We start from the raw sequence: 26,930 nt of genomic DNA on the forward strand, positions 1-26,930 counted from the left end.
AGTGACTTTATGAGGATACAAGATGACTAATACAAAATTTGTAGTTTGTGACGCTTGCTCTAAATGTAGAAATATGTAATTAATCCAAATGAGTATGAAAAACAACCTGGTAATACCCCAATAAGTTGCAAGTGACGAGTGCGGTAGTAGGGTAGGTAAATGTTCGAATTCGAGGCATTGGGAGAATTTTAGAAAATTTTGGCTCATATATAGAGGAGACAGTATGCTGATCACTAATGCAACGCATTATTGAGTACTGCTCAAGTGTTGGGAATCACTGCCAGGTCGGGTTAAAGGAAGACTTTGAAGTAATTCAGAGGTGGGCTGCCAGATGTGATCCCAGTAGGTTCGATCAACATGTGAGTGTTACAGAGACGCGTTGTGAACTCAGGTAGGAATGCCTGGAGGGAAGGCAACGATCTTTCCCGGAATGCTGTAGAAAAAATTTAAACAGCAGCTGGCACCTGAAACTGACTGCTTAGCAATTATACTGCTGTCATTATACATTTCACATAAGTGCCATGAAGATATGGTAAGAGGAATTCTGACCCATGCAGAGGCTCATACACAGTCGTCTTATATCACGCCATTTGCTAGGGGAACAAGTAAATTACTAATGTTGGTACAAAGTACCACCGAACACCTTACGGTGTCTTTCGGGGTATATTTTTAGATTGAGAAATATTCCTGATGATGAAAGCTTGGACCATTCACAGGCTGCACATCTCATTGTAGTGCATCGACCATATTCAATCAAAAAGTACGCCAGAACAGACGAAACTGAGTTGCAACTTCTCCGAGACGAGATGACACACCCTGAAAACGCTCAGAGAAGCAATAGTACGAGGTTTTCCCAGAAAGTAATGCCTGCATTTTTTTCTTCAACAGTTCTTTATTGAATATAATGAGAATTACATACAAGAAGGAATAGTGTTTTATCTACACACCATCCCGTTCTATGGCCCTCCTCCAGCGCGAAACAAGGGCGTCTGTGTCCTGTCGGTACCTAGCCTTCTTCTGGTGGCAGAACCAGTGCTTCACAGTCTGAATCACCTCATCTTCCTCAAAATGTCTTCCACGAATGACATTCTTTAATGGCCCAAACAGATGGAAGTCTGAGGGGGCTAGGTCAGGGGTGTAGGGTAGGGTGGACGGGGTAAACTGTCGAACCCTGTTTTGCGATTTGTGCAGCAGTCGTCAGACTTGTGAGAGGCCGAGCGTTATCATGATGCAGCAAAATATCTCCAGGGTTGCCGTGGCGACGAAGTCGCCGGAAGCGCGTCTTGAGTTTTGTTGACATATCCTTCTGAATTGATGGTATCTCCTCTTGACATCACACCAGTGAGAATCACACCTTCGTAGTCCCAGAAGACGGTAATCATGACCTTATCGACGGAAGCAGCTGCTTTGAATTTTTTCTTCTGTGGGGAGTGGGAATGGCGCCATTCCATCGATTGTCCTCTTGTTTCTACCTCAAAATGGTAAACCGAGGTTTTATCACCTGTCACAATCCGGAACAAGAAGGCCTTCCCCTCAGCTTCAAAACGTTGCAACAAATCAAGACAAATGTTTTTTCTGTGCTATTTGTGATCACCGTTAGACACCGCGGGACCCATATTGGGCACACTTCTGAATATCCAAGAGTGCGGGTAATTGCATCCAGACCTCCTTTACTGATTGACAGATGCAGTGCCAACGGCCGAGTCGTAATGCGTCTGTCCTCGCGAATGACATCAGCACGCTGTCAGATGTGACAGCCGTGGATGGTCTCCCCTACCGCTGCAAATCGCTGAGCCCCGCCGAACCGCCTTCTGATGACCGCACCCACCGTGCTCAGCAACTAACTGTACTTCTGTCGACAGCAGGTGCTTCACAGACTTCGCACAAGCATTTGTGAATATTCCCCACATTTTCTTTCTCTGTTGTGAGAACTTCAATGAAGGGAACATGCTTGTAACTTACATCATCTACAGACACCATTTGAAACTGTCCTGCAGTTACGCTATCAGTCGGAAGTGACGGAAACTTGACGCGCTCCCTCGGAAGACTTCATTTAATAAATAGGTAAAGTTTCGCGTTCGTAGCATTGTTTTCAGCTGAGAAAAAAATGCGGGGCGTTTCTTTCTGAGCAACCCTCGTACATCACGTAGGTGGTGTCTCGAAATCCAACACTCGACAGAGTGATGCAGGGAAGAAGAAAGGTCGGGTTCGGCCTATATGCCATACATTCCCAGGGTGTCGAACAGAATAGGCCGTATGTTGTGCAAACTACTTTTGAAGGGGCAAACAAGAGCAAAGGGTTTCTCAGATCGGTTGAGGGCAAAAGGGAACAACTGACAATGTCAAAAGCATAGCGCAGTTCCTGCACACAAAGAAAAGTCTGTGTTGGAATGACTGGACTATCAATCAACGCCACGATTGCCGATCATATATGGCATTTCAGGTTTCTTCTTTCTTTAAATTTGTATCAATTCATTGGCTTTCGGTTCGCGCCCATGCAGCCGTCTCAATAGTGAAAAGACGATATGACAGTGGTTTTGAGGTAATTTTCGTGTCAGCAATGATCATACCAATGGAAGGGCAACACAACATCCTGTTCCCGAGTGGAGAAAATCTCCGACGACACCGGGAATAGAAGCCGGGTACCTTCGGTTACGTATCTGCTGGAATGACCCGGCAGCTACCGAGGCGGACAGGGCCGCTGCAGACTGGGACTTGAGGAGAAATCGGACGAGGCGGAGCACGTGCTATGCGTCTGTCCCAACACGTAACAAAATTCGCTAACACGGAAACTTTTGCCACGGAGAGGAGCTACCGCGCCCGCTTTTCCAGGGAATCGTTAGAGCTCCACAACATGAAGACTGGTTCAACAAGGAACAGGAAAGCCTCAAGGTGAACGTATCCAGGATACTCGTCCTGCGAACCACCGTTGCCGGTGAGAAGAGGAGAGCTACAGTGGTAACGACAGCGGAGAAGCCGCTGGAAGTTGGTTCACCAGATACACAAGACCTAGGGCTGCCAGCTCGACTCCAGTCCACATCAGCAATGCAGGGTGAAGTTTTGACAATGCCAGCCAATCGTGCGGGCGGAACGCCAGAAAAATAATCAAATCAACGGAGGTCGAAGAACCCGAGAAAAGCGCGATTTGTCAACTAGTGACTGCGAAAGCCTCAATAATTTTCTGTTTCAGAGACCTTCGCAACGGAATATCTTTTCAACTTCTCATGACTGTTCCTCGCAAACTTTGCAGGCGGATTGGCCTTCAAACAAAAAAAGGTCAAAAGAGCCTTTGGTGAGAAGCAAGGGCGGCAACAAGGAGAGCGCAATGGGAATTTCACTGTTAAATGCAAAGGAGAGAGCGGACAGGTGGAAACGGTACATTGAGGCCCTCTATGAAGGGGGTGGGGGGGGTGGGGACTTCTCTGACGACGTGATACAAGAAGAAACAGGAGTCGATAGGGAAGAAATAGAGCATCCAGTATTACAATCAGAATTTAAAAGTGCTCTGTAAGACTCGAAATCAAATGACGCAGAAGGGATTGATAACATGACATCGAAATTTCTAAAACCATTGGAGGAAGAGTCAACAAAACGATTATTCACGTTGCGGGATGCAGAATCTATAAGACTGCCGACATAACACCAGACTTTCGGAAAAACAACATCCACACAGTTACAAAGATTGCAAAAATCGACAAGTGCGACAATTATTGCTCACGCATCCAAGTAACTGACAAGAATAATATACAGAGGAATAGAAAAGAAAATTTGAGTATCTGTTAGTTGATGATTAGTTTGGCTATAAGAAAGAGAAAGGCACCAGAAATTCGGTTCTGACGTTGGTAATGGACGCAAGACCGAAGAAAAGTCAAGACACATTCATAGGATTTGTCGACCGGGAAAAAGCGTTCGACAATGTCAAATAATGCAAGATGTTCGAAATTCTCAGAAAAATAGGAGTAAGCTGTAGAGAAGGACAGGTAATATACAGCATGTGCAAGAACCAAGCAGGAACAGTGATAGAAGACCAAGAATGAAGTACGTGGATTAAAAAGATCGTACGATAGGGATGTAGTCTTCCACCCCTACTGTTCGATCTGTACATCGAAGAAACAATGATGGAAATAAAAGAAATTTGCAGGAGTGGAATTTAAATTCAAGGTGAAAGGACATGAAAGATAAGATTCGCTATCCTCAGTCCAAGTGAGGATGAAATGCTAGATATTTCGAATGAAGTGAGCAGTCTAAGATATGGACTCAGAGCAAATCGAAGATTGTTGTTGTTGTTGTGGTCTTCAGTCCTGAGACTGGTTTGATGCAGCTCTCCATGCCATACAGTAAAGTTGCATGCCCTCGGGAATTATTACGGCTGTAATTTCCCCTTGCTTTCAGCCGTTCGCAGTACCAGCTCTAGACTGTTGCCCTGCAGCTACTGAAAAGGTTCATGGGGGGGGGGGGAAGGGGAATCGAAGATAGACCAATGTAATGAGAAGTATCAGAAATTAAAACATCGAGGAACTTAATATCTTAGTTGCTGATCACGGAGTAGGTGAAGGTAAGCAGCAAAGTGGAGCATAGACCATGACAGATGGAGCAAGGAGGACATAAAAACAGCCTAGCACTGGCTAAAACAGCATTTCTGCCCAAGAGGAGACTGTTAGTATCAGATATAGCCCTTAATTTGAGGAAGAAATTTCTGGGAATGTACGTTTCGCGCACAGGATTGCATGTTAGTGAGACATGAACTGTGAGAAAATCGGAGCAGGAGAAAATTGAAGCATTTGAGATGCTGTGCTACTGAAGAACGTTGAAAATTAGGTAGACTGATAAGGCAAATAATGAGGAGGATCTCTGGATAATTGACGAGGAAAGGAATGTATGGTAAACACTGACAAGAAGAACTGACAGTATGGTAGGACATCTGTTAAGACATCAGGGAATAACTTCCACGGCGTTAGAGAGAGTTGTAGAGGGTAAGAACAGTAGTGGAAGACAAAGGTAGGATGCAAGTTTGCAAGTGCTACTTTCAAATGAAAAGTTAGCACAGGAAAGTAATTCGGGGGATGACTCAATGACTAATATATATATATATATATATATATATATATATATATATATATATATATATATATATATATATATAAAGGTCCACTTAATCTCTATAGGTTTATGCGAATGCCGTCTTATTAAGTCCCACTACTTCTACTAAGAAGAACTACGATTCAACGTCGCATTGAGATTAATGCGAGACGCATTGTATATTATATCTAACAGTCTTCAATGGGCCACAGATTTATGCATACTGGCACACCTGCCTGCCCCTCGTTGGCAGCTTAGTAGGATAGAGATTGACTCTATCCGTCTCTGTGGTCACTGGAACTGGGAGACATACGGTGAAATGAAAACTTGTTACAGAAAAGCACTGTACAAATATTTTCAGTTCCTGCAATATTTTTGCCCTGGGGCGCCTGGTGCTGTAATCAACTTGGCCGACACGGCGCGTGTACATCTTGTACAAATAAAGACTTACGGTGGTGCGCCTTTTGGCTCCGGGGAGGACCCTTTTGTCATCGCGTCACTCCTTTGTTCGAAGCGCCTGCTGGGAAATGCGTATACAACAGAGGAGGCAATAAGAGTCGCGCCGTCCGGAGCCGGGCTTCAATATAATAACGCAGCGCAGGGGAAGATAAACAGGTTATCTGTTTTTGTGCCACGTGCAAAATAGTCTGCGGGCGCTTTTGTTACCAGCTGATTGGGTTTCTGTTGAAATGGAAATACTGTATCTGAATGGATGCGGGAGCCGGGGGTAGCAGCAGCCGGAGATAGCGTCTACCTCTTCATATCTGCAGCGTATGGCAGAGCTGATCAAGTTAAAATTTCTCTTTTTCCTGATGCCATAGATGCAGTTACGTATTAAACCCTTTATTGGGAGAGATTCGTTTTTCTGTTCATCGCAGCGGCGGAAGTCTGTGCTATACTTCCTCGTGTTTTCCAATATAAATTTTTCAGTTCCCTGAAGACTCCCCAATAGCGCTTGATTTGAAGAAAGATACGGTGCCTGTTCTGGCGCTATCTGGCTTTCGGTGCAGTTGCATCCGAGAGCTAATGATATATAGGCAGCTTCAAAACATGTACTTTTATTTTTCTCTCCATTTCAGAGAGAGACGATCTGCTTCATATTATTTATCTTGTAAACTTTATATATGGTTTAACTCGAGGACGGTGTACTTAACAACACTGCACCAGTATTTTCGTCATTTGCAGACTAATAACTATAACCGTTACAAGTCGTATGATCTCAGGGCGGTTATCAACTCGAAGTACATGTGGAAAGAGTAAGAAATCAATGCTTAATTTGACCTGAGCAGCAGCTGAGGTTTTGAAGTGTGGACGAGTGGACGCAAAGCGGTACTCTCCACTTAATGGTACAGTACGACTGTGCAGCAAACACCAGGTCGTGAAGATTATTAACATGTTACTGGGAAGACTTACCACCAGCACAGCGATGACAGCTCGCAACCAACACAATAAAAATTCACTAAATACCTCGCTACAATCAAGATTAATACTTGCAACCGACAGGTACCGGCTCTCACTTTCCCCTCGGAAGAAATTCGTGGGAAGCAGAGCAAGGCGCTGCAGAATTTAAGCAACGGAAATTTTTAAAATAGCTGTAGCAAAAAGGTTGTAATTTAAGAAATAAGGTTCACGACGCGTAAGTAACAAGACGGGGTGAACATCAAATGAAGGTTCCCTCAAAAAGGCGTGTAATGAGGCATAATTCGTTGGCGAGGTGTTTCCGGAAAGGGGTGGCATTCGTATCGGTGCGTTACCCCATAAACACTAACGTCACGGCCGCTAAAACTGCTGCTGTCACGTCGCGTGGTGAGGTGGCCAACGATCTTAAGTTTGTTTATGAATCAGGTCCATGGATCACCAAACACTGCCCACACCTGGAACACGACATACACAGCAGAGCATTCAGAACGTTACTGAATGCTCATTGGGTTTCAGAGAATGCATGACATAGGTGCGCATATGGCTAAACCAGACTCTCATCGTTGCTGACTCCAACTATGAATCACAACAGGCTGAGAGCATCAGAGAAACCTATGTGTATTGTTAATTGCTGGACGATAAACATTGTAAGAGTGTTGTCTTACAATAAGCTAAGCTCAGTAAAATGTCGCATCTGGCAACATGTGCCATCACCAGCTTCATCTACATCTACATATATACTCCGCTAGCTACCAAGCGGTGTGTTGCGGAGGGCACAATTCGCGCCAAAGTCTTATTCCCCCCCTCTGTTCCACTCGCAGATCGATCGAGGGAAAAATGTCTGTACGCCTCAGTACGAGCTCTTATTTCCCTTATCTTTGAATGGTGATCATTGCGCGATTTGAAAGTTGGTGGTAATAATATATGCTCTACATCCTCGGTGAAGATCGGATTTCGGAATTTAGTGAGCAGGCCCTTCTATTTAGAGCGCCGTCTATCTGCAAGTGTGTCCCACTTCAAACTTTCTATGAGATTTGTAACGCTCTCGCGATGGCTAAATGTACCAGTCACGAATCTTGACGTTCTTCTTTAGACCTTCTCAATCTCTTGAATCGGATCCAACTCGTAAGGATCCCATACAGACGAACAGTACTCCAAGACTGCGCCAACTAATGTATTGTAAGCTATTTCTTTTGTTGAAGGACCGCATCGCTTCAGGATTCCACCAATAAACCGCAATCTAGAGTTCACCTTACCCGCCTTACTTGTGTAATCTGATCATTCCATTTGAGATCATTTAGAATAGTCACACCCAGATACTTGACAGTCGTTACCGCTTCCAAAGACTGGGCATTTATTTTGCACTCGTACATTAATGAGGATTTTTCGCCTTGTTATACGCAGTAGGTTACACTTAAAATATGGAGAGATAACTGCCAGTCATTACACCATTAATTTATTTTCTGCAAATCCTCATTGATTTGTTCACAACTTTCGTGTGATACTACTTTCCTGTAGACTACAGCATCATCGGCAAGCAGTCTAAGGCCGCTGTCAATACCATCAACCAGATCGTTTACGTAAACCGTAAAAAGCAGCGGACCTATTACGCTGCCCTGGGGCACACCTGAAGATACGCTTATTTCTGTTGAAGTCACCCCGTTCAGGACGACGTACTGCTTCCTATCTGTTAGAAAACTTTCTATCCAACCGTATATATCATCGGATAGACCGCAAGCGCACACTTTTTGTAGCAAGCGACAGTGCGGAACTGAGTCGAACGCCTTTCGAAAGTCGAGAAATATGGCGTCAGCCTGGGAGCCGGTATCTAGAGCCAGTTGTATATCATGCACAAAGAGGGGCAGCTGTGTCTCGCATGACCGCTGTTTCCTGAAACCGTGCTGGTTTCTGCAGATGAGCTTCTCAGAGTCTAGAAAGGTCATTATGTCTGAACACAAAATATGTTCCATGATTCTACAACAAATCGATGTCGGTGAAATTGGTCGGTAATTATGTGCATCCGATTTTCTACCCTTTTTAAGGATTTCTATTACCTGGGCCTTCTTCCAGTCCCGTGGAACTTCTGTTCCAATGATCTCTGATAGATGATGGATAAGAATGGTGCTATATTTGTAGCATAGTCAACATAAAATCTTACGGGGATACCGTCTGGGCCAGATGCCTTCCTGGCGTCTAAGGATCTTAATTGTTTTACAATCTCAGATACACTAAAGACCATGTCAGCCATCCTTTCGTTTGTTCGATAATTGAAAGGGGGAATGGTGCTGCAGTCCTCTACCGTAAACGAGTTTTTGAAGGCTAGGTTTAGAATTTCAGCCTTCTGTTTATCATCATCCGTTACATTACCCGTACTGTCAGCAAGAGAAGGTATTGAATTAACTTTAGCGTCCATAGATGTTACGTACGACCAAAATTTTTTGGGGTTATCTGCAGATAAAATATTTCTTTCAAATTCGTAATAAGAGTCTCTCATTGTCCTTCTGACAGCTGCTTTCATTTCGCATAATTTTTGTTTGTCAGCGATCAGTGACTACGTTTAAAATGACTGTACAAAATTCTCTGCTTACTCAGCAACTTCCTAATACGTGTGTTGTACCATGGTGGATCCTTTCCCTCCCCTAAATTTGGCTCAAATGGTTCAAATGGCTCTGAGCACTATGGGACTTAACTTCTAAGGTCATCAGTCCCCTAGAACTTAGAACTACTTAAACCTAACTAACCTAAGGACATCACGCACATCTATGTCTGAGGCAGGATTCGAACCTGCGACCGTAGCGCTCGCGCGGTCCCAGACTGAAGCACCTATTACCGCTCGGCCACTCCGGCCGACCCCCAAAATTTTTGGTTGGCACATACTTCTCTAGCAAATGGTGGACAATACCTTTAAACTCTGACCAAAGATGCTCAATATCTTTGTGTCGCGCGGTGAATGTTTGGAACTGACTATGAAGATATTCATTAATGACACTTTGCTTTCCCAAACAAGAAAACTCCACGCTTTTTTTTTTTTGCAACTTCCACTGACATAGAAGCCACAACGACATTATGGTCGCTAAAACCTTCTTCTAGATTAACTTCCTCAAAAAGATCAGGTCTGTTTCTCGCCAAGATATCTAATATGTGCCCATCTCGAGTTGGTTTTCTAACCAAGATGATGCCAGTGTAAAGCAATCAGAACGTTGAGGACAAAGTGGGCTTTCATCTTTAACAGAATAAGAGGGATAATAACTTCTAGAATACTTAACATAGGTGAATGAGGAATGGAGTAGTTGTAATTCATAGCAAGTGAAACAGACTGCAAATACTTAAGGGTCAATTGAAGGACAATTTCTTTGGCCACTAGTTCAGTCCCTTTCGGAGAGGCGTCTTGGCAGTAGTTTTAAAATGCAATCATATATCCTACCACTCCACATGTAAAGCCTTTCCAGCGATTCCCAGTTTCTGAATTCTAACTTGCTCTATCAGCGACAAGAACGCTGCCGCTTAGAACTTGTTCAGGCAATATACTCATACATTCAAATAACTCAACCATAACTGGAGACAACTGCGGGACAATACTTCCTCCCCCTTATATTCTGACGGCCAGAAAATACGAGGTGCATTCAAGTTCTAAGGCCTCCGATTTTTTTTCTCCGGACTGGAAAGAGATAGAAACATGCGCATTGTTTTAAAATGAGGCCGCGTTCATTTCCAATACATCCCAGAGATGGCAGCACCGTACGGCAGATGGAATTTTACCGCCAGCGGCGAGAATGAGAACTGTTTTAAATACTTAAAATGGCGACGTTTTCCTTACTTGAACAGTGTGCAATCATTCGTTTTCTGAATTTTGCGTGGTGTGAAACCAATTGAAATTCATCGACAGTTGAAGGAGACATGTGGTGATGGAGTTATGGATGTGTCGAAAGTGCGTTCGTGGGTGCGACAGATTAATGAAGGCAGAACATCGTGTGACAACAAACTGAAACAACCTCGGGCTCGCACAAGCCGGTCTGACGACATGATCGAGAAAGTGGAGAGAATTGTTTTGGGGGATCGCCGAATGACTGTTGAACAGATCGCCTCCAGAGTTGGCATTTCTGTGGGTTCTGTGGACACAATCCTGCATGACGACCTGAAAATGCGAAAAGTGTCATCCAGGTGGGTGCCACGAATGCTGACGGACGACCACATGGCTGCCCGTATGGCATGTTGCCAAGCAATGTTGACGCGCAACGACAGCATGAATGGGACTTTCTTTTCGTCGGTTGTGACAATGGATGAGACGTGGAGGCCATTTTTCAATCCAGAAACAAAGCGCCAGTCAGCTCAATGGATGCACATAGATTCACCACCACCAAAAAAATTTCGGGTAACCGCCAGTGCTTAAAAAATGATAGTGTCCTTTTTCTGGGACAGAGAGGGCGTAATCCTTACCCATTGCGTTCCAAAGGGCACTACGGTAACAGGTGCATCCTACGAAAATGTTTTGAAGAACAAATTCCTTCCTGCACTGCAACAAAAACGTCCAGGAAGGGCTGTGCGTATGCTGTTTCACCAAGACAACGCACCCGCACATCGAGCTAACGTTACGCAACAGTTCCTTCGTGATAACAACTTTGAAGTGAATCCTCATGCTCCCTACTCACCTGACCTGGCTCCTAGTGACTTTCGGCTTTTTCCAACAATGAAAGACACTCTCCGTGGCCGCACATTCGCCAACCGTGCTGCTATTGCCTCAGCGATTTTCCAGTGGTCAAAACAGACTCCTAAAGAAGCCTTCGCCGCTGCCATGGAATCATGGCGTCAGCGTTGTGAAAAATGTGTACGTCTGCAGGGCGATTACGTCGAGAAGTAACGCCAGTTTCATCGATTTCGGGTGAGTAGTTAATCAGAAAAAATATCGGAGGCCTTAGAACTTGAATGCACCTCGTACTCGCTATTAATCGTTGTAACTTGCGCAGTTAGGTACCTTATTTACACTTGAGGACCAATGAAAGTACTCGTTCAACTTTGTATTCTGACAAATATAAAACATTGAGTATTACTTGTTGTGATATATGCAGTCAGATATCTTGTTCGTACCAGGAGACAAGTACGGGACAGGGCTTACGCCTCCGTGTATTCTGATACGCAAATAGGTCAGGAGTTCACTATTCGTAGGAAGCGGCTACACGAGTAGCGGGGTTCTGAGTTGAAGGGACTGGTTGGTTTTTACGTTAGGTCTCGGGAAAGTGTAGAAAGGGCTTCAGTTTCAAAAGGTGCACTACAAACACAAGAAGAGACTAGACATACGAAAAACCAATACTGTAGTTGTAAACTGTCGTAGCTGTGTTTAAAATGAACCAGAGCTCCAAGTGCTAATAGAAAGCATTGAATCTCAAATCGTCATAGTACGGAAAGCTGGTTAAAGCAGAAAATAAATTCAGTGGACATTTCTACAAAGGACCTAACCCTGTTCAGTAAGGACAAATCAAATACAGTTGGTTGTGAAGTGTTTATTGGCCTTAGAAGTAATTCGCCTTGAAGTGAAATTGAAGTAGATGCTTACTGTGAGGTAGTACGGGTAGAGGTTATACTTGTCAACTGGAATAAATCAGTAATTGGTTCATTTGACCAAGCCCTGACTGAGATGCTATAGTTGCTGAACAGTTCAAAGAAAACTGGAATGTCACCTCAAATTGTTACTCCACTCATACAGTTATAGCTGGTGCTGACTTCAACCTACCCAAGATACTTTGGCAAACTAAATGAGTAAAGTCGATGGTAGTCACAAAAAATCGTTCAAAATCCTGCTCAGTGCCTTCTCAGAAAATTATTTTTAACAATTAGTTCAGGATCACATTCGAAGTGCAATGGTTCCGAAAGCATACCTGAACTCTTATCAACAAATAATCCTGACCAAATAAGGGGCATCATGATAGAAAGATAGTGACCGCAGGATCTTATAGCTAGATTGAATATCGTAACATCCAAACCCAGCGTAAATAAACGCGCATACACCTGTTTAAAAAGCATATAAAAAATCCTCTGACACCCTCCTAAGAGAGTCTCCACCCATTACAAACTGGCTATGTAAGCGTAGACCAGATGTGGCATGGATTAAAAAAAAAAAAAGAAGTATCGACGGCAATTGAGAGATACCCACAAAATAAATTAATAACAAATAGTACTGATCTCCGCGGTACACAAAACGAGTCTAATACTATTGCAGAAGCAACTAAAAAGACATGCCAAATTTAAAAGAACGCAAAACCCCAAGATTGATGAAATTTTTCAGAAACTCGAAATGTAGTGCAAATTTAAATTATTTCCATAACGAAATCCTGTCTCGAAATCTGGCAGCAAATCCAACGAGATTCTGCTCGTATATAAAATACACCAGTGGTAGATGCAATCAATGAGATAACGATGATGATTTTATTGATGACAACGCCGCTACAGCAGAGCTACTGAAGACAGTTTTCCGAAACTCCTTCGCAAGAGAAGACGAAGTCAGTATTCCAAAATTCGAATCAAGAACAACTTTAACATGAATAACTTAGAAGTAGACAACCTTGGTGCAGAGAAGCAGATTAAAACACCTAAGAAACGCAAGGCTTCCGGTCCAGACTTCATAACGGCTTTCGGAGTATGCTGACACAAGGGCTACATACTTACCAATCATATACAACAACTCGCTCGAAGGAAGATCCGTACCCTAATACTTGGAAAGTTTCAGAAGTGACATCGATACCAAAGAAAGGTAATAGGAGCATTTTTCTGAATTACAGATCCATATCACTAACATAGATTTTCAGTAGGATTTTGGAACATACACTGTGCTCGAACATCATGAATTATCTCGCAGTAAACTGTTTATTGACCAACAGTCAACAAGGATTCAGAAAATATCGTTCATGTAAAACACAACTATCTCTTTACTCTGTTAAAGTAATGAGTGCTATCAACAGGGGCATCAAATTAAGACCATGTTTTTTGTATTTCCAGAAGGCTTTTGACACCGTTCCTCACAAGCGACTTCAAATAAAATTGCGTACCTATGGAGTATCGTCACAGTTGTATGAATGGACTCCTGATTTCCTGTCAGAAAGATCACAATCCATAATAATTGACGTAAAGTCATCGAATAAAGCACAACATCTTCGGTTTCCCTAGGAAGTGTTATAGGGCCCCTGATATTCCTCATTTACATAAACCATTTAGGAGACAGTTTTAATGACTGATAATCTCAGATGTTAAGAGCCATTTGGAGCTATCTAAACAGGCTTCTTAGATTGTTTATAGATGATACTGTCATTTACCGTCATGTAAAGTCATCTGATGATCAAAGGTAATTGCAAAACCATTTACACAGTATATCTGAATGATGCTAAAAGTGGAAATTGACTATATCATGAAGAGTGTGAAGTCGTCCACATGAGTACTGAAAAGGATAGGCTAAATTTCATTTACACGATAAATCACACAAACCTTAAGGCTGTAAACTCGACTGAATGCTTGTGGGCTACAATTACGAAAAACTTAAATTGGAACGTTCACATTTATAATGCTGTGGGGAAAGCAAATAACTGACTGTGATTAATTGACGGAACACTTATAAAATGAAACAGGCACACTAAAGAGACTGCTTACACTACGACTGTTCGCCGTCTTCTAGAGTACTGTTGTGTGGTATGGGATCCGCATCAGATGGGACTGACAGAGAAAATTGAAAAGTTCAAAGAAGAACAGCCCGATTTGTATTTTTGTGAAACAGAGTAGAGCGTGCCACGGATATGATACGACAACTGGGGTGGAACTCATTAAAACAAAGGCTGCGGCAGGAACTTCTCAAGAAATTTCAATCACCAACTTTTTCCTCAGAATGTGAAAATATTTTGTTGGCGCCCATCTACGTATGGAGGAATGATCATCATGATAAAATATTAGAAATCAGAGGTCGCACGAAAATATTAAAGTGTTCGTTTTTCTTGCGCCCTGTTCGAGAGTGGAACGATAGAGAAATAGCACAAAGGTGGTTCGATGAAACCTCTGCTAAGCACTTAATTGTGAAATGCAGAGTAATCATGTAGACGTAGATACAAATATAGATGAATATGTGTTACACATTGCTACTAGGGACAAACTCTATAGCGCTTCTTTTTGTGTAACAGGCAAAAACGTGAAGATAATAGAGGTTGCTGGATACTTATCGATAACTCAGTTGTCTTCCCTCAGATGTGTACAGTCTTCTTGGCGCCTTACTGCAGCAGCATAGAAGTGTCACTCCGTAATGACTTCAATGCTCGGCAGTGGTACTGCTCCTGACGGCTATTCACTGTGAGTACTTGCTACTAATGACTGCTTCTGACTGATGGTACTGAAGGTTCATTCCTCACTGCCAGCTGTTCACTCCTTGCTGACAGTTATTTAATCTCCTCGGTCCTCTGCACTAGCCCCTTGTATACTGGTTTTTCAGGGACTCATTTGTGGCTTTCTTTCGGTGACTCTTCCCAAGGTCCTCCTAACGACCGAGATTCTTCCAGAATCTTCCAGAACTTTCTTGAACACTCTAACTGTATGCCAGCGTCTGCCACTCATGGTGACTCCCAAGGATATTGTCCTTGCTTAGCCATTACAGCAGTTTGACTTCACACGGAGCACTACCCCACATCCTCATGTTCACATGACACTACACCTTGAACGTTACTCTCAATAACGTTTCCCTCCTTTCCTCACAGCCATGCCACTTCTTATATTAATAAAATTTAATAGCCACGAAAAAATGAATTTCTATGTTAATTTATGTCCTGTTATCTAAAATTAATGATAATCTCAGAACAGTAAATGTGAAGTGCGTAGTTTCTTCCGAAAATGTATCAACAATAACAATACTTACACAGTACAGTAATGGTAGTAACTATTGATTTAAAGCTGCAGTTACCAGACAATATTGGCTTGTTTTGAAGGGCAGAACGCTTTTACCTGACCACTCATGATAGTTGGATTTATGAAAGGCCGCCCAAAACGAAAATTACAACGACTTGCCGTCCAATATTCAAACAGTCCTCATAAGCGTAGATCTCTTTGTAATATACTCACTCATTTTAGGAATAATACTGTTTCAATCGATTTTCCAGGAGTATAGGAGGCACAGAAACGCTTTTGAAATTTGCGAAAAGGTAAATGCTACGAATTTTTTTTACTACATATTATATTATCCAGGAAAGGGAGATTTGAGTTCAACGTCCCATCAATAACGAGGCCTCTAAGAGGGAGCCCAAGCTTGGATTAGGGAAAGATGGGAAAGGAAATCTGCTGTGACCATTTATAAGGAAGTATTGTGGTATTAGCCTTAAACGTTTTAGGGAAATCGCGGAAAACCTAGTTCTGGATCGACTGACAGGAAGTTAAACCGTACTCATCCCTATTCCCAGTCCAGTGTGATAACCACAGCACCACCTAGTTCGGTGTGAAACTCAACTTAGCATGGTTACGAAACCACACAGACAGCCATTTGTTGCAGTCAAATACCCTTAAATAATGTGGCATGAATTCAAAAGGGACCCTACCACGGTTCTTATACGAGTCCAAGTAACGTGAATGGTACTTAATGTACGGGTGTCCAAAATTAAAGCGACAAACGTATTTCTCCATCCTGTCTCATTCACGTTCTAATCATACAAGCTGTCTGTAGATATGCTTACGATAGTATTCTGCACGGAAGGTGGGATGCCGGACAACGGACAACCACGCCAATGATGACCTCAGTTCACGTATCAAACCGGTTAGTGCTTGCCTGTTAGCCCCATACCCACAATCGCTGTGGACACGGTCACAGACGGTGCAGCAAGGCACAGAGACGCATAGCAGAATCTCTGTGGTTGAGGGCCTGGGAAGAATGGAAGCAGGACAGTCACAAACTGATGTAGCCCCATGGCTTAATGTGAATCGTTCTGTTGCTTCTCGGGAGTGGTGACAGTTTACAGAGACAGAGACTGTATCCTCAAAAAGAGGGCAGGTTCGACCACGTATAACATCAGAAAGAGAGGACCACAATTATTCTGTAAAAGCAGGACGGTACCCGCTAGTACTGTACGTCAACTGGCATCTGATTTCGCAGCATTCACTGGACGCGTTGTATGGAGGCAAATGGTGTACAGAAGGCTTTGACAGAGTAGCCTTTATTGGCGGAGACCCGCTGTATGTGTATGTCTGACGCGTCTTCACAGAAGGAAACGTCTAGAGCGGAGCCGTCAACGTATTAACTGGACGGTCGAACAATGGGCCAATGTTCTTTTCGCAGATGAGCTCAGATTTCGTCCAGAGGGTGATTCTCGATGGATTCGCATCTGGAGGGAAAGTAGAAAATGATATCGGAATCCAAACATTAGGGAAAGAAATCAGTATTGAGGACAATCCCTAATGGTGTGGGCAGGGAATATGTTGAGTACTCGGAGACATCTTCTTGAAACTGTATGGGTGAATTGGCCCAAGGTGTAGCTGCTGTCAGGTATGGTGAGGAGATCTTGGGACCTCATCTTCTTTTGTTGCGAGGTTCCGTGAGCCCATACTTCGTACTAAGGGACGATAGTGCTCGACCCTATAGAGTACAGGTGACTGATGTTTTCTTGGAGGTGGAAGACATTGCACAGATGGTGTGGCCTGCCCGCTTTTCACATCTGAATCAAATAGAGGATGTCTGGGATGCATTAGGGAGGCCGGTTGCAACACGTCGGCATCCACCAACCACTCTCCAAAACTTTCGAGCAGCTCTGCAGGAAGAATTGGCGATACTGCCTCAAAATGAGATTTATGACATCATTCACATCATGCTCCGTCGTTGTCAGACCTGTATTACTGCTATAGGTTTTCACATTCCATACTGAGAACATTAACGGGTTGTCGAATGTGTGTGCAAATCCGTTAAATTGGAAAAAACAAGGATTACTTTTGTCTACCATTAAGCGTGTAGCAGTTGTTTACGTTATGTATTCTGAACATTGTTTCTTCTTTACTATCGCCTGTTTATACTTTTTGTGGCAAAATAAATACAACCTTTAAAAATTTCCGTTTCTTTCTTTAATTTTGTTCACCATTGTAAAAGACAGTGATGACCAAGCTGCCGACCAGTTATACCCCACACCAAGTGCTACACATGTTGACTGAATATCCAAGGCGCGCTAGCAGTTTTGGCCGCGAATTGACCTGCTCTACCTAAACAAGGCTGTGGAATCTTAGGATCTTGATGTGATTTCTGCTTTTTGAAATGATCTCAAAATTAGGAATCGATGTCCTGTCCCGTATCCAAAGGCACCCAACACAACTGGCGTTATGTCAGCTATGGCGTTCAATAAGGAAGGGCGTGTTTCCTATGACACCGCCTAACAGCTACAGCCATTGTCGTAAAAAGATGCAATCGGGACACTTTCGAGAATACTTTGTCACTCAAGAGGCTGCAGGTATCACGCAAGAGTTAGCTCCGTAGTAACATGTTTGTGCTTTGTAGTCAGTGGAAGCCGACGCAATTACCTGTATGAGAGCCTGCATATCATCGTGCATCAAATGGAGTCGAACGTTCGACGACGGAAGATTTAAACTGGTTTCTGTGTCCAAGCGTCGAGCCGGAATCTTGCATGAACAGTCTATTGTGATCATGTTATCACTGCGGTGTAACGGTACTGTTGAGACTATACGTGGTCCGGCACTCATTCGTTGTCAGCTACAACTGTTTTCTGTCGGCTGGTGCAACAAAGGAATAACTTTCGAGTAGTATTCGTCTTCCAAAATGATATGTGGTGGTATGACAAATCTTTTCAAGAGACCACCCGCCTCCATAGCCGAGGTTTCTTACGTCTCTGCCGTGGAACACGGCTCTTGAGTAGAAGGAATGTTCACCAACAGTGTTTGGCGAGAAAGAGGTGGAGAAGTGGTGGTGTACAGCTCCTAAACAAAATACTTTTCCCAGTGTCCTAAGCTGAATTCCAAACCTCTTCATACTGCCTCATCTGTTGAAGACATGTGGACCGTTGATGGCGATATGTCCGTCGGACGTGATTGTGAATCCCGGCCGTCCTCTTGATGCCATTTAAGGGAAGCAGGCTTTTTGACCGCGCAGTCCCTTTCCTTACCATCATGCAACATAAACATGCCTCCTACTTTCAGAGGATAAAACATAAATTTTTCATGGTAAGAGAATAAGGGTCATTGGGAGTCGATTGAGAAACCCCTGCATGATTAGATGCCTGAATTTACGGCTGGGGACAATGCCATACGACTTCCTTTTTTTTTTCAGAATCTCCTTATAGGTCAGTTGTTTACAAATATTTTGCACTTAAGTGTTGACGATGTTAACTCGCACTTGATTTCTCACTCCGTGATATAGTAGTAATTTGGTATTTTTGGTCAGACCTCATGAGGTGTCGGTAGATCTATGCAAACCGAAATCACAAATTCATGTTACCCGTATGTTGCTCTGAACACCCTGCGAGGTCATTTTCATTAAAGTAAAGGTTTTTTTTTTTTTTTAATAGCAGCTTAGGAGAAAATTTCCTCCACACAAATGCTGACTTCTTCTCAGATATCCTGATGAACTTCAAGATTTTTGTGAATGGATTTGCAACTCAAGTGAGACTCATCTTCATCGCGACTTAATAGGTTAACGACTGCTTATAATGCTGTGTCCTAGTGAGCTATGAACGCACTTTGTTTGTCTGGTAGATGAAGGAAGCTTTTTCCCCTTGACTGAAAAATGTAGCGGCACTGTTTATTTTTATGTGCCTGAATTACATGCCCTTCCTGGCTATGTACGTACTGCACCTGAACACATTATTTGTGGAAGCTGATTTTATGCCATACGAACGAAGTGATTGAAGGATTGTGAAGATTAAAAAAAAGGACTTATCCAGGACGAGTGCTGGTTTGGAAGCAGTCCTACATGTCTTACATCACACTTACAGTGTAACGTCCTCTGGTGCTCCCTCCCTCTCCGGCCCCTCTGTCAATTACTTCGTGCGTGTGCCGTAATATGACACCTACACGGATTTTCAATGATTAAAACCATGAGTGTTAACTTTGTAACATCCACAAAAGTGATCGTCGCTAGGATACGAATTTTGTTACAAACAACTCCAACGGACATAATACGACCACCTCTACTTTCTTTACAAGGTACCTCTTGCACGTCATCCATTGCGCTCGTCTTTCAGCAGCAGAGAATTGTGCCCTAAACGGCTGCCACACCAACTTGATCGACGTTAAGTTGAACCACAATATGAGGTTAACAACTGGGACAATCCGACCAACGCCCATTTATTGGCTTCCTCTGCTGAGCAACATCTATCCACCGACAATTCCAAAGAAGCGAGGCCCTTCTTAGGGATATCGTAAGGTACAGGAGAACCTGGAATTACCCATAGGGGATTACATAAAAAGTTTACAACGAAACAGACTCCCTTCAAGAAACCTACCGTTACGGCAAGATAAACAGCTAGATGCCAGTAATATCGAGGTGAGAGACCTGTGAGATCAGAAGTGTCAGCTTACTGAGAATCCTGAATAGCATGAGTAGTTCCGAAAGTATAACTGTGGTATTGCTGGCAAAGAAGTCGACGAGAAACTATGGGTCAAACTGAACAGAGCTCGCACAGGGCATGGTCGATCCGCAGACTCACTGTACAAATAATACAGGGTCTCCGGTTTTTGACTATGGGCTGCGAACCAGACAATCAAGCACATTATGTTACTATACTTGCGTTCCTATCAGAGGAGTTGGGGCGATCTCATGAAAGCTGGTAATACAGCTCTTATATGGATTAGGAACTTAGATATTGACATTCAATTAGTTTGTACGTAATTTTGCTTTTCTGTATTTTTGTAGTACACATATATTATAGTTATATACCTGTAAGTATATAATTCATGCATGTGAATCATACTAATAAATAAATAAAAGCACTATTTAAATACAAAATTAGTTTCAAAGATGTCGTTGGGACATAATTGCTTTAATACAACTGAGTCTACTTTTTCTGTTATTTTACATGGATCCTTTACAGCACAATATAAGGTTGTATACTCTCTTTCTATACTTATATTGTATGTAAATAAGACTTGTTTTTCATCTTTCTATTAAATGTAAAATATTTATATAAATAACGTATGTTAACCATATAAAAAGGGCATAGGATATAAGCCGAAATCGGTGGTATACTCACTGCAGCGACTGCTGGGTTCGCAGCTTCTTGCTCTTGACGTAGACAACAGACGTGATGGCAATGACGACGACGATCATAGCGCATGCGCAGCCGACCGCCACATAAAAGGTGCCGCTAGACGTCACCAGGGAGGCGGGGTCCAGCCGGATCGAGTCGTTTCGCGGCGACGCCTCCTCTGAAGAAAGAGGCGGATTCCGTAGTGTCTTACTTCTGTGGTGTCGTCACTTAAATAACGTCCCACTCTTTTGATTGGGGTCAGGAACATAAACAGAGGCGAGAGCTTCTCCATGAACTGTTCATAACCAACAAATATGTGCGCTCTTTGAGAGACAAACCATTGATCAACGATCTGTGAGGCTCTTGTCTAGTAACAGACTTATTTTCGACGAACTTACAGTCCAGGTGAAAGGCATGATAAACGAAATGGTAGGCTATGATACTACATATCTCCTTCATCGGTGCAATTTCTCCTTCTTCCTTAACACCATTTACGGTTTCATAATTACGAATAGTGTATCACACCTACTTGTCACACCCACTTGTTTGCTTAAACAGTATTTTCTCTGTGATAGTTGAAAAGCTTCGTAGGCATCCTGTTGAGCTGGTAGGAAAGAGGCACCTGATGTGGCTCGCAGCGGCTACAGGGCAAAATTTTGCCACCTTATTCAGTCGCTGAAACTTATTATATGGTTGGTAGGTGTCACCATTCAGTAAACTAACTTCACACGCAAAAAAATCGGCTACCTGCACCTCTTTAAATAAAAGGGCAGCCCGTACGACCTACACGTGATAAATACGGCATACGTATCTGTAACACCTGATACATGTAGCTCTGACCTTGAAGGGTATTCTACCAGACATCAACGAAAATGTTTTCCCAGTATGACTCCGCTTCACACAAGAACCACCACCGTGAAAGCTGTGGCTTCTGACAATGTTCCTATAACTGTAACGGCAATCAGTTTCCTTACAGGCAGACATGCAGCTCAAGTCAGGATGAAGCAGAATTCATCTGTGGAAAGCAACTTCCACCATCCACTCAATGCGTGATTTTTACGTTGTTGACTCCATAATAAATGACGTCGTCTCAGCACTACCTTGTAGGGAATACACACTGTCGGACGCCTGTCACACAGAATAACTTCTACTATGACGCCATCCTATATTCTCCAGAAAATATCTTTTAGAAATCATTGTGTTTACTTCTGTTGACTAATCGGCGACGATCGTTACAATAGTCTCGTCAAACATTTCAGATAACATGTTGTCCAGGTGAACCACCGCTGAGTCTGGCCTGCTAAAGGTATCCATGATTTTTACTCACAAAACAGTGCCTAGCCTTTGTGCGTGGAACCATACACGCACATTAACCCGGCCCAGAGTGCTTAGAGCCCCCTTCTCTAAGCGCACATAGGTAATTCTCAGCAGGCGCGTCCATGTCGCGGAAGTGAGCCCGGCTTTCGAGATGGTGGAAAAGTTCTGCTGGGGACCCAGTAACGCGGGGTATAACGCGTTACCCATGCCCAGGGTTACGGGTGAAGACCACATCGGCAAAGAAGGCGAAGAAGATGGACTTCGGTACGGCGGACTTGGCGTAAGTGGCACCTCATTCCCAGAGTAGCCTAAGGGACGGATAGACAGAGTCCCTGACCCCAGAAAGGCATTCGTCTAGTGGAAGAAAACCACGATTAAAAATCACCTTTACCTCCAAGTCGGGGCTTTGGACTGCAGAGTGCGGATCAGACCATTTTTTGCTAATGTCTAAGACATTATTCAAGTTTATCAAAGACACAGAAATCCAAGTGTAAAGTGAACCAGAGGAAATTCAAAATAATTTACAAAGCCTTGACCATAGTTCTACCGCTTATTGTACGAGCAAAGGCTAGCAAAAAAACTTGCTGCCATTGACGAAACCTCTGTAGATAAGATGTATGAGATGGTTAAAGAAGCCATCCATAACGCAGCTTATGAAGCACTGGGAAAAAAGGAAATCCAAGACAGTAATAGAATATGTTATGACTGCTGGAACCACCGGTACAAGATAAGGTAGAAAGTAAGAAGAAAGAAATGATTGCACTCAAGATCAGACAATGATTGGCGGGAATACAGAGAGCGGAGAAAAGATGCACAGAAAACAATAATTAAGGCCAAAATCGAATCCTGGCAGAAAACCGGTGAAGATATACAAAAAAGCATGGGGAATACGCGAGAAAATAGAACCTGGAAGGTATTAAAAACAATGAGAATTCAGAATAAAAATAAAGTAGACATAAACCTTATTAGCATGCGGAAATGGGTACAACACTGCCAAGGATTACTAACCGAGAACAGAGTGGCATTCACTGAGAACCAGCCAGATATTGAAATCAGTAATGATAATATACCACCGATAACCCAGAAGTAAGTCCAAATTGAAATTAATGCCATGAAAAACATAAAGTCGCAAGGTCCAGGTTTAATTTTTATAGAACTGTCAAACAAGCGCCGCCAAACTTCTTTGAAATATTGGCAGTGATTTTTGACAAATGCGTTAGAGGTGACGAAACCCCAAAGGAATGGAAAAAGGGAAACAATTACATCAACACTTAAGAAGGGCAACATGAGAAACTGTGCAAGGTATCGTAGTATTAGTGTGATGCCATCAATGACTAGAGTCTATGGCCGTATCCTAAAAAAGAGGATAGAAGAAGAGATAACTGAATCTGAATAACAAAATGGATTCAGATCTGGTCGCTCCTGTACTGATGTAGTATTTACCCTCAAAAACCTAGTTGAGAAAAGGACAGCAAGGGGGCTTACGACCCACCTTGTCTTTGTAGACCTCCAGAAAGCTTATGCCGCAATTCCACAGAACAAGCAATGGACAGGTCTAACTGATAATGGCGTGTCACCGAGCTATCTGAAAGCTGTCAGACTCCTCTACCAAGGTTGTATGGCAATGGTAGGAGTGAGAAATCTCAAGAGCTCGACGTGACAAAGGGACTACGCCAGGGATGCACACTCGCCCCTACACTCCGTAAGATCTACCTAGAGGAGGCACTAAAATCCTGGAAAAGGAAATGCGGAGGACTGTGTATCCCCATAGACGATAAGATCTTGTTCACTTTATTTTTTGCTGACGACCAAGTGTTAGTAGCTGGAGATGAAGAAGATACAAATCACACGCTCCGCAAATTAAAAGAATAATGTGAAAAATGGGTTCTTGTCACAAATGTATCTAAAACAGAATATCTGAAGGTGTGAGAAAGTGCTATTAACGATTTACAACTCGGTGCTGATACTGTTAAAGGGAGTCGTAATTTTAAGTACCTGGGAGTGACACTGTCGTCCAGTGGTAGACGTATGGATGCTAAAAGCAATAAAATTGGCCAGGGCAAGCTATCCATAGAAAAACTAAATGGTATTCTCTGGAATGAAAACATAACCCACAGAACAAAAGATACCATCTACCACAGAAGCATTGAAAGTATCACAACACCTGGTGCACAGTTGTGGGAACTAGCTCAGAGGCAGAAAGATCGCCTGCTAGCTGCCGAGATGGATTTCTGTAGACGGAGCTGTGTATATTACAGGCTTGATCATATTAGAAAAGATAGTGTCATAGAGGTTATGAATGTCGAAAGCACAATCCTGGAGCACATAGAAATGAAGCGCCTACTCTGGCATGGTCATTTAAGCGTTTGCCAGAAGCAAGACGGTCAAAACGTGCATCGCAATGAGCTCCACATCGAAGAAGAAAGCGCGGTAGACCTGCGAGATGCTGGAAAGACAACGTCAACGAAGCAATGGCGGCGAGAGATATTAGTGAAGGAGACTGGAATGACCGTGAACGTCGGAGAGTGGGATGCGAGAGGCGGCGGCAGTCGTAGAAACCTCGCTCATATATATATATATATAAACAGGGCCTAAAATAGCGTTCACACTGACTTACGTTACTAATTGCACTTAGTGCAGTACCCTGCTCCTACTGAGGCGTTATCGACAAAATATAGGATAATTTCAGTTTTCTTCGGATAACGCGCTTATTAAGGAAATAAGACGCATTTACTAAAGAGATCGCCGAATTATAATTGGTAGAGGAATTTTGGTTTTCATTTAGAGTGATACACTTTTTTACATCTCTTTCTTACTATGATTAATGTATGAATAATCAAGTAGAATGTCGGTAACTAATATATTCATCTGCGGTTTCGACAGCTAGTGCATTGCGGTAACATGAATCTGGAAAACACAGCTCTTTTACTTATCTGTAGGTGTAGTTAATGCAGCAAAAGTCTGAGAAGTGCGATGTGTGCAACTGCGCATCGAAAGATTCAGCATAAGCAATTTCATGTTCAGGTACTCAAAAAATTTCTGATTTATAAATCTGCATTACTTTGTAACATTAAGACACATTCGAGCTGCATGTCGCACCGGGACTGCGTAGAATCCCCATCTTTCACTCTGGTGGAAAACGCTCCGCTGTTCGACACATATGACTTCAGTAGTACGTCTGAATCTTCCAGTGCTACTTTACCATAGTATTTCATTCTTATAAGGATATTGTTCATCTATTTCATCGGTTGCTAACTATATAAACAATAAGTTTCCTTTACTTTAAGTCTATGGTCACAAACTTTTTGTTAACATATTACCAGTTTCGGTCTATGATGACCATCATCAGATCTGTTTCATAAAAATAGATCTGATGATGGTTGTTATAGACCGAAACCGGTAACCTGTTAACAAAAAGTTTGTGACCATAAACGTAAAGTAAATGAAACTAATTGCATATACGGGTCACTGCTTTATTCGCGACAATGTCGCAGCTTGTGAGACTATATAAACACTTTTAAACATATGTAACATTCCTTTTATTAGTCTGCATTCCATGTACAAATATGACGTTTCCGAAGTTTGAACATATACACATTTCACAAAATTACTGAAAAAAGGTAGTCGAAACTCGTCCGTATATTACCTCTATTCATTGTGTAATCAAGAAGTTCCAAGTCTCTGACTGACCTTTAAGGCAGATCTTGTTGCGCCGGAAGTTGAGGCAGGTCTGGTTGTGCAGCGGGTTGTGCGAGCTCACGTTGAGCTGCAGCAGCACCTGGATCTCCGCGCTGACCACTCCTGTGCACGGGAACCGAACCCTGCAACCGCAGCACCAAAGTCTCTCTCAGCACTCCACAGAGCAACTGACGCCTTCAATTAGATTATAGCGTTGCGACCCGCGAACACTATGGTGATTTAGGCAGCCCCATTAGATAAAGCATTGGAAAATCAGTGAGCGAAGTTTCAAGATCCGTTCGAAAAATTTACTGTAAAGTAATATTTTGATACTCTTCATCTTCTAGTGGTACTTGACGCAAGAGCTAAACATACTAAACAGTCGACGAGAAAAGTCAGTAGGGAAGCCCAGGAAACGTTGAACATCCGGCCACAGCATGACACGAGATCAGCGAGTAGCACTCATTAAAAACAGAAGTGATGCTGATTCACCTTTCGTCAGAATGAATGAATGAGACACTCTTTCCCACAAAAGCTGATATTTATTTTCTTCGTTTCACGAAAGATTTCTGCTTGTTAAGCGATTGTCCAGTGATTATCTGTAGAGAATAGCGCATTATATTACCGTTGCAAAATGGGAATACATGTATACATGTATACAAAAAGATCTTTGAAATTAGTAGACGACACTCACTTTCATTCTTTGGTTAAGATAACGTTTTTGCACATTTCCCGCTGTTTGCGTAAAAACTAACTGTCGAAACATCAAGGACATTTGCAAAGTAAAACTAATGGAAACACAAAACATGAATTCGCTGCTATTTTTGTTAATACGACAACTTTCGTAGGTATCTATCTTTCGCTTAATTTACTTTCACAACACTGTGTTCCCATTTATTGGGTTCAGGGATTTTCTCTGCCTTGCGATGAATGGGTGTTGTGTGTTGTCCTTAGGTTAGTTAGGTTTAAGTAGTTCTAAGTTCTAGGGGACTGATGACCGTAGATGTTAAGTCCCATAGTGCTCAGAGCCATTTGAACCATTTTTGAACCCATTTATTGACGAAAAATGGCTTAAAAAGCCGAAAACAGTTTTGAAATGATAGAAAAGTTTACATAAATAACGTTTTAAACCATAAAAATGCTGCACTGATTCCTTAAGGATATGGCTTTGTATCTCCAATGAGGAAGAATGGTATTATAAGTAGTTATTGTGTTAGTAGTAGTATATATAGGTGTTGTCAT

At 42.7% G+C, this 26,930-nt stretch overlaps 1 protein-coding gene across 1 annotated transcript in view; it reads right to left on the reverse strand.

The window, feature by feature from the left end:
* LOC124796215 (tyrosine-protein kinase Dnt-like) overlaps window positions 1-26,930 on the reverse strand; it is a 232,588-nt gene that overhangs the window by 46,258 nt on the left and 159,400 nt on the right. The window contains exons 4-5 of the mRNA XM_047260309.1: window positions 25,701-25,831; window positions 20,697-20,871 (exon numbers count right to left, since the gene is read on the reverse strand). Of these exons, the coding sequence (XP_047116265.1) occupies window positions 20,697-20,871; window positions 25,701-25,831 (306 nt within the window). The remainder of the gene's footprint in view (window positions 1-20,696; window positions 20,872-25,700; window positions 25,832-26,930) is intronic.

This window comes from Schistocerca piceifrons, chromosome 1, assembly GCF_021461385.2.
Source record: "Schistocerca piceifrons isolate TAMUIC-IGC-003096 chromosome 1, iqSchPice1.1, whole genome shotgun sequence".
NCBI lineage: Eukaryota > Metazoa > Arthropoda > Insecta > Orthoptera > Acrididae > Schistocerca > Schistocerca piceifrons.